Source organism: Psammomys obesus, unplaced genomic scaffold, assembly GCF_907164565.1.
Source record: "Psammomys obesus unplaced genomic scaffold, mPsaObe1.curated_primary_1811, whole genome shotgun sequence".
Lineage (NCBI taxonomy): Eukaryota > Metazoa > Chordata > Mammalia > Rodentia > Muridae > Psammomys > Psammomys obesus.
Window position 1 is genome coordinate 1318348 of NW_026589732.1, and position 9207 is coordinate 1327554.

General features: G+C 41.3%; 1 protein-coding gene across 4 annotated transcripts in view; it reads left to right on the top strand.

Moving 5' to 3' along the window:
• Zcchc7 (zinc finger CCHC-type containing 7) overlaps positions 1–8699 on the top strand; it is a 182291-nt gene extending 173592 nt beyond the window's left edge. For all 4 annotated transcript variants that reach the window (XM_055605239.1, XM_055605238.1, XM_055605240.1 and 1 more), the window contains exons 7-9: positions 1485–1580; positions 5205–5322; positions 7470–8699. In XM_055605239.1, the coding sequence (XP_055461214.1) occupies positions 1485–1580; positions 5205–5322; positions 7470–7900 (645 nt within the window). In that variant the 3' untranslated portion in view covers positions 7901–8699. The remainder of the gene's footprint in view (positions 1–1484; positions 1581–5204; positions 5323–7469) is intronic.
• Positions 8700–9207: the final 508 nt, after the last annotated feature.

Genomic DNA, 9207 nt, shown 5'->3' on the forward strand with positions numbered 1-9207 from the left:
AATAGCTGAGATTATGTTTTGTGTGCCATGATCATTTTCATTCAGAAAAGACTGCTCAGGTTTTGTTTTCCTCAAATGTGATGATGAACCTCGTCAACCTGACTGGATTAATAGCAATGAGGAACTTAGTAAGACACACCTCTGGTGCGGCTGAGATGTAGATCACTGGGGCTCTGACTTAAAGAATGGTTTAGTTCATTAATAGAGTCAAAATTTGAATAAACTATTGAGAGGTGGTGGGACTGTAGAAGGTAGAGCATGTTTGGATATCAGTTAAAGCTAGAAAGAGTGCATGTGTCTTTGAGGGTTCTGTCCTGCCCTGACATCTTTCATTACTTCTCTGCTTCCTGTCTGCTGTGCTGTGAGCTGCTCTATACACCCTCCCTACCGTGATGGACTGAAGTCTCTGAGACCGAGCAAAATACAGCTTTTCTCCCCTAAGCTATCTTTCAGTGCTTCATCACAGCACTAAGAAAAGTAACTAGCAATCCAGCTTTCCATTGTAAGAATAAGATCTAAAGTAAGGTTTTTAAAGACTTTTTATTACTATATATTATTTTTTCTATATCAAGAGCTCCTCTCTTTACCTGTGCTTGCAACCTCAAACCTTCTGACTGCAACAATAGGGGAAAGTATGAGTAGGCCAACTACCACTCTGTTACAGAAGCCCAGTAAGCATGAGGAATAGTTGTAGCAAAGTGCATGCCCATCTGTACCTCTTCTTCCAGGCTGCAGAAAAGAGAGCAAATAAAAGACTACATTTTTCTCTCCATGGTTAAGTTCACCACCATCTAGGGATATGCTCTTTCCTTCTTTCTGTTTTCTCCCTTCAACTCTCCACCTCAACTAGCCTACATGGTCAAGTTACTCCCATGGAAAACTCCCACCAACTAACTCTTCCTCTTAAACACTGTCCCTTTTCATCCTGTACTTTCTTGTTGGTGCTTCTCAAAATAATAATATATGCCTGCTCCCTTTCTTCAATTTATATTCAATTTCTTAGCATTTGTTTTTGTAATACAGTGTACATACCAAAAAAAAGCATAAAATATAATAAGTAGAATCTAATAAATTAGCTGTGTAGCTTTCTTTGCATCCCTTCACTCCTCACCCTGCTCTCTGCCCTCCCAGATTCTCAGTGAGGCCCCTGTGAGCAGTTGCATGTGTGATGGCTGTGCTTCTGTCCTTGTGTTGCTAGGCTTCTGTTGTGCTTGGCAGTGTAGGTCAGATCTTCCTTGAAACTGTTCTTTAAGGTCTGGGCTTTTGTCTTCCTGTGTCTCCTTAGCTTTGAACCCTCCCTTCTCCATCCCTTTCATGAGCCTTTGTCTGTCTGCCCTTACGTGTTGTTTCCTGGGCTCCATCATGAGCCCACTACCACTCCACACTAAACTCTAAGAAGCATTTCTTGCCTAAGAGCTCTTTTAGAACAGATGGGGTTTTAACTTTTCCTCTAACATTAACTCTCACAAATATTTATATTGCAGACCAAACCTGGACCACCTAAAAGACCAAAGACCCCTTCTGGACAATCAGCATTGGTGTATTGCTACAACTGTGCACAGAAAGGGCATTATGGGCATGTAAGTTTGAGTGGTTTTTGGACATAATGCATCTTGTTGTCAGGGAGTGGTTGCTGAGAGGTGAGCTCAAAATGATGTAACTGGGAACACTTATTTGTTTATAAGCTAACCTTCAATGTTAAGATGATGTATTTTCAACTAATTTACTTCTGTGGTTCTTACCAAGAAACACTGTCAAAGCATATTCCTATAGTTCTTTGAAATGTACTTGAAAACAAATTTAGCTCATAAAGTTAGTCAGGCAAAGTCAGCAGCAGCTTAGAAAGAGTTCTCACACCTTTCATGGACCGTTCATTGGATTTTTCTGCTTAGTTCTTTATCTTTCCCTGGAACCACATTCCCTTAAGTCTGTCATTCGAATCAAGCTCTGACACTTAGTAGAAAGAGGTGGTACAGCATTGGCCCACACACCTACTCCCCAGTTGCCTACATTCCCTTCTGACTGATCTGTGCCAGTCCACACTGAAAGGACTAGACTGTGTGACACTTACAAGAACTGTAAGGTGATCAGTGTCCTCTAGCCAGTTGCCACAGTGAGCATGAAATAGTAGCAGCTTATCCCAGAGCTAAGACCCAGTAGGAACAGGCTTTGCACCTGTACATTGTGGGAACCTTAAAGTCAGGGAGGAGAGGCAGTGGCACAGGGAGTAGAAATCCGTGTGCAAGGGATTCCCATGCCCCACATAGGCTTGCTTGTTCGTTTGTTTGGTGTTTGATGTTTGGTTTGTTTTTTTTTTTTTTTTTTTTTTTTGAGACAGGGTTTCTCTGTGTAGCCCTGTCCTGGACTTAATTTGTAGACCAGGCTAGCCTGAACTCAGAGATCCGCCTGCCTCTCCCTCCAGAGTGCTGGGATTAAAGGTGTGAGCCACCATACCCGGCTCCCCACATAGGCCTCTAACAGCCTAGAAACCAAGGTAAACATCAACCTGATCCCATGGCAGGAGGCAAAAAACCTCCAGAGGCTCAGGACCCCTGAAAGCACAGAGAAGAGGGGCAAGCAGTAGAGTGGCAGACTACCTCTTGGTTTTCAGAGACACGGTTTCTCTGTGGAGCCTTAGCTGTCCTGGACTCACTTTGTAAAGCAGACTGTCCTCGAACTCACAGAGATCCACCTGCCTCTGCCTCCCAGAGTGCTGGGATTACAGGCGTGTGTCATAGTGCCCGGCTGGCAGACTACCTCTTAATTTCAGTTATGGCACTTTTCTAGTACAGGCCTTGGGAGCCCTACAAGTGCAAAGAGACAAAAAAGGCTGGGAGAAGAAAACATGCTAAACAGAGCCTATGAAAGACTGAGTTTATCTTCCATTTTGAAGCAGCAGGAACCGGGGGGTGACAGATAGAGCATGCGTGCTAGGATGAAGCTCAGATTCTCAGTGTAATTTTTACTCTGTAACAACCAGATGATTTAACAACGCCCTCCCCCCCTTCCCTGACATTCAAGTCTTTATCTCCAAAGCAAAAAAGTTGTACAACACTGACGCTCAGATGCTCTAGTATGATCGAGCCCACTGTGTAGAGAGCACGATCCTACAGGGTGCTCAAGGTCGCCTCTGAAGAATTCACACTGAAAACCCCCTAGAGAAGACTCTTAGGAAATTACCATCTCTAGGTTTCCTGTTGTCCTGTGCATGCCTCTTTTTGACAACACCTTTTAGGAAACACTCATATTAGCAATCCACCACCACACACATTACGCAGGTGTTTAATTTATGTGCTTGCTTATCTCTTTAAAGCAAAAGAGTATACTTTTAGCATTTGTGTTTGTTCAATTAAAGAAAAGCAGTTACAGTTGGATGCTCCCTGCTACTAGTCACTGCTGTTGTGGATGAGAATATCAAGAGCATTTGGAATTTATCCCTGAAATCTAGACTTAGACAAATTTCAATTTACAGTAAAACAAATTTGGCAGCCATAGTTGAAGGAACTCTAGATTATCAACACTAATGAAGAAGATCATTGGTGTGGCTAATCCAGAACAGAAGATAAATTATATAGCCAGCTATCAATTATCTGTGTTAATAGAGGAGACCAGTGATGTGGATAATCAAAATATAATTTACATGTAGCTTTGGAAAACATTTGTGATACGATATAGCTCCGTGTAGTTACATTCGTCTAGATAGAATAGTATCCAAATAGGAGGCATCCCCAGGGGTGAAAGATGTCCAAGCGCTCACCCCTGTCAGTGTCAGAGATTCAGCCCTCACAGGTTGTTACTGAATCACTTCATATTGCCTTCCCTAACTCCACTCATTCTAGCTAGAGGGGCGAGGACAGCAGTAGACACTGAGAAGAAGATGATGTGAAAAGGGCTGGAAGAATTAAAAGGGTCTGTTGGCATGGTGCTGACTAAGTGTATCAAAACTTCTAGGGCTCTGATGTAACCATAACTTGATATTTTTATTGATTTATATGATGAGTCAGCTAAATTCTATGTGGTATTTCACAGGCTTTTTTAAAACATCCTGATTTTTCTTGAATACTTAGTTAAGAAATGCTGAACATTAGTAAATAAATCTCAGGCAATATGATAGAAGGCAGATGAGAAGGTCCTGAAGGAGAGTCTCTCCGAAAGAGATGTCTCAGCCTCTCATGCTCCTTCAGTTGATATCGCGTAGTGTATATGGGATAGTTAAAGCAAAGGACAGAGACAGGCAATAGACATGGAAAAATCAGTCAGGAAGAAACGAGTAAAAGGACCGATCTCAACTTGGTTGAGAGAGCAAAGAAAAGAGATGGTTTCCTCTGAGGCTTCTGAGAGTTACCCAGGAACATTTTCCAAGGAGATATAGTCCACACTTACTTCACCATAAGAATCCTTAGCCCAGAAACAAAGAGGACTAATGGGAGGCAGTAGACTGGAGGAGCAGGAGGTAAAGGGAATGGAGCAGAAGGGAGCAAAGAATATGCTCAGTATACAATATATACCCACAAGAAATAAGAAATTTTTAGTTAAAAAAAAAGTCCAGTGGTGGTGGCACACACCTTTAGTCCCAGCACTCAGGAGGCAAAGGCAGGTAGATCTTGAGGTTCTCAGCCACCCTGGTGGACAGAGTGAGTTCCAGGACAGCCAAGGCTACACAGAGAAGCCCTGTCTGAAGAAGAAAAATAGAAAGAAAGAGAGAGAAAGAGAAAGAAAGGAAAACCAAAAAAGAATTACTGCCCTAGTAACTAGTGAATGTTGAGTTTAAATAAGCTACCTTCTGTGTGCAGAGAAAAGAACAGTTTGAAGCTAGGAAGAAGGGAAGAAAGGAGCATTGATAGGAAGGCTACCAGATGAAACAGACAAAAGACAAATCGTTCACATAATTCCAATAAACTGCAGCAGAGGACAAGACAAATAGGGTTGGCACCCATCCCTCCATGCTGTTAACTCGAACTGGGGAAGGAGCCTGGCAGGGTGTACATAGTTCCTTAGTTCCTTAGCCAAGAAGGGAGGAAATCCAGGCTGGGGTAGCCTAGAAGCTTAATCAGGTTGTTCAGTTAGCAAGGCCTACGCCAGGAGCCGCTGTACGTGGTGCATGTGGTGTGCACTTGCCTCTAGTCAGTGTAGCCTAGAAGCTCTTGAGAAGGTTTGCTGAGCAGGGCCACCTTGTGATGTCATTCTTTCAAATGCAATTGCAGGAGTGTACAGAAAGACGAATGTTTAACCAGACATTTCCAACATCTCCATTCATCTACTACTATGATGACAAATACGAGATCCAGCAGAGAGATCGGAGAATAAAGCGAAAAGTGAAAGGTTCGTCATTAAACTTGTGCTTGAATTACTTTTGCAATAGCTCAAAAAAAAAAAAAAAACAAAAAAACTTGTATACTATCTTTGCCTATTTTGGAGGTCATTAATTAGTACATAAAAACAGTTTTAATAATTATAAAAACTAAAATTTTCAAACCTCTACTTCCAAAATCTTACATTGTAATCTATTCACAGTTAATATGTTTCTTGGAGAAAGCATTTTAGAAAATTTCTAAGATTATTTTATCTGTCTAAGCAGAGAGTTAAAGATTCCTTTGAAATTTTTCTACTTGACAGATAATTTCCCCTTTGTATGTCTGATATTTTTCATGGAACATGGGTTTCTGGTGACTCTGTTCTCAGAGTCCGCCGTTGCAGACAGGGCTTCAGGCCCACTGCCACCCCTGTGCGCCCCTTCACCTCAGTGGTTAAGAGCACTGGCTGCTCTTCCAGAAGGCCTGAGGTGAAGTCTCAGCACCCACATGGCTGCTCACAACTGTGTGTTGACGCCAGCTCCCGGGATCTGACGCCTGTGGCTTCCACAGGCACCTGCAGGCACATGCACACACCTTCATGCAGACAGGCACACCTCCACATAATTAAAAAATAAAAACCTAAAAGCATAAATAAATTTACAAAATCTTGTTTAAATCTGTTTCTTCTGCCTCCCTTCTTCCTTGGTACAATCAAGATGTGTTCCCAAGTTACCTTTTCTGTTGCATGATAAAATTATTTTTTAAGCTGTTTTCTGAATTTTTTTCTGACTCTTAGCATTTTTAGGGATTTTTTTTTTCCTTTTTTAGCTTTAGATTCTCTTGAGTTCAGACCTTTTTCAAAATGGTGATACTATTCATCTGCATACCTTACATATTTAACATAAAATTGATCTCCATTATGAAGAAGCTACAATAGATCAAGATAGTGACTGAATTAGAAAGATTACCAAAAAGGCTGTATCTGTACTTTGATTTACTTTTTATAATTTACTTAGTTTGTTTTACTTTGTTTTTCAAGATACGGTTTCTCTTTGTAGCCCTGGATGTCCTAGACTCAGTCTGTAGACCAAGCTGGCCTTGAATTCAGAGCTCCACCTGCCTCTGCCTCCCGAGTGCTGAGATTACAGGCATGAGCCACTGAGCCAGACTCTAATTTAGGTTTTTTTATTTGGTTTTTAATTTAAATTTTTTACAATAAACATTTATAAATTAAAATCTAAGAAAATCTTTTTTTTTTTTTTTTTTTCTTTTTAGCTGGTTTTGACAGCTCTGGCACATAACCATCTTGAGGGTCACTCTGATCCTTGGATAAAATTCTTATTTTATGCTTAAAAGTTTAGGCTTAAAGTTTTGGGGGTTTTATTTTATTTTAAGATTTATTTATTTGTTAGATATACAATGTTTTCTCTGCATGTGTAACTACAGCTAGAAGAGGGCACCAGATCTCATTATAAATGGTTGTGGGCCACCATGTGGCTGCTGGGAATTGAAGTCAGGACCTCTGGAAGAACAGCCATCTCTGAGCCCTCTCTCCAGCCCCCAAGACTAGAAGTTTTTAATCACCATTTCTGTAATATTCCAAGGTTCTGTTCGTTTTCACACACCTCACTTCATCCTCAACTACCACTCACTATTGTCAGTCACTTCTGTCAGTGCTCATAATAAATATGTCAAATCCTAACAAGATGCAGCAGCAGCTAGTACTAAACCTCTAAGGTGCACACGGGAACACCCACCCGGCAGCCACTTCTCTTAGGAATAGTACCCTGGGCGCTGTGGTGGCCACCTCGTGGAAGAATGCCAGGCTTGCCCTTGGAGGGTGACTGAAATGTCTTGTGAGACTGTAAGGAGGCCATTTCTACACCTGTTTCACCTCTCAGGCAACTCTTCCCTAGAGGAACTTGAACGGCTTTTCTCACAGAACAGCGCAAGTCTTCATTGTGAAACATGTTAAAAGTATGTTGAATAGAGTTAATAACAAATACTAATGAATTTGAGGATGTGTCCCCAATGTTAGCAATCAGGATTGTAAGGGCTCTTTAGAATGCTGTATTGGTCACTTGTCTAAATATCTACCTCTGTCTCTTAAGTTATTCTAAGAAAGCAAAAATTCTTCATGGACTGAATAGGCAAAATACTTTTCTTATCTTCCAGAAATCCAGAAAAATGGAGGTTTCCCAAGGCGGTTCAAAAGACCACATGTAGAAGAGACAGATCAGAGGCAGCACCATGGTGTGAGAAAAAGCCATTCCTCGAGAAAAAGCAGTAGGTGGCCTCGAGAAAATAAAGAAACACACAAAGTAGTGACCAGGGATAGAGAAGGCGGGAGGCACAGGTGGGGTCACCGGCATCGTGATGAGGATGAAGACTTCCCCAGGGGCTCCAAACCTCCCTCCTCTGGAAGTGCTAACAATCGAAAGCCCTCCAGGTCCCTTTCCCATTCATCCCACTACCACAGGCTGCGAGAAGAGAAGCTTCTCAGAGAGGGCAGGCGGAGCAAGCCGAAGAAAAGGAAATGCACAGAAGAGGGCAGCAACGATAATTTATTTCTTATTAAGCAAAAGAAGAAAAAACCTAAGCTGTGAGGTGGTTTCTGACCTGGCCTTCACATTACAACATTCTGGCAGGGCTTTGTTGTCTGTTAAATGAAGGGGGCTTTAGGTTTTGATTGCTGAATTTCAGCCATACCTAGGGTTGCTGCACAGAGAGCTCAGTTCTGTGTCTCAGACTGTCATTAGATAGAAAGGTAAACTTAGCTTTCAGTTCCCATACCAATTTTACTTGAGATAGAACACTTTTCTTTTTTTCAAAAAAAAAAACAAACCTTTTTAAATGCTTTGAAAAAAAATTACAAGTTCACCAGATATAATTTATCTACATTATTTGAGTACTTGAAGCTCATTGGAAGGCAGATTGCTATTAATTAAAAAAAAAAAAAAAAAAATCCACCACTTATTTAGCATTCTTTTTTAAAAACACTGAAAAAAAAAAAATCAATGAAAATCCAAACACAGCTTTGCTTGCTTCAGAGGCTGTTGGACTCTTTCTCTGGACAGAACAGCAAAGGCTGACTGTGAAAATGAAGATGTCATCATTGCATCGTGGAAGAGGGCAGAGAAGAGGCCATAGCAGAGGACTCATACAGACTCTGCAGGGTAGGCACACAAGGCAGAGTCCATAAGACTTCAGCATGATCACAGTGGCATTGTTCTTACCAGTCTACAGCCATAGCTCAAGAAATAGAGATAAGTATTACCAACTTAATTTTCATGGATCATTTTAATTACTGCAAAGCTATTCAGAATCTTTTGTACTTGTGAGTCTTTTTTACACTTATGAAAGCCTAAACTTAGAATAAGAAAAATAAAATGCCTGAAACCATGAGTAACTGTGTTTATTGTTACAAAAGACAACAAGAACTTGGGTACTAGAAAGCATGGTTGGGTTGAACAGGTCACTACAGTCATAAAATCCACCGTAATCTGGAGTCACACTGCCTTTGTGTAAAGCTGCAGAGAGCTCCACAGTTCCAAGTGCTCTCCGGAGTCTGTTCCCAGCTCAGGACACAGCATGAGGGACCCAGCCCTTTGAGCCTGCACATTCAAATGCACAGTACCCACACACAGAAATACACACATGCACATAATAATTATAAATCTTTTTTTAATGTCTTCATTGTCCAAACACAAGATCTCTGCCAGAATAAGCTGGTGTGAAGGTGTTGGATCCCCTAGAACTGGAGTTACATTTTTGAGCGACCATGTGGTTGTTGGGCATTGAAACCCAGTTCTCTGAAAAAACAGCAATTAGGAAGAGCTTAACTGCTGAATCATCTCTCCAACCCCAAGTAAAAGGCTTTTAAAAGTGATCAGACATTTCCAAGAAAACCTAG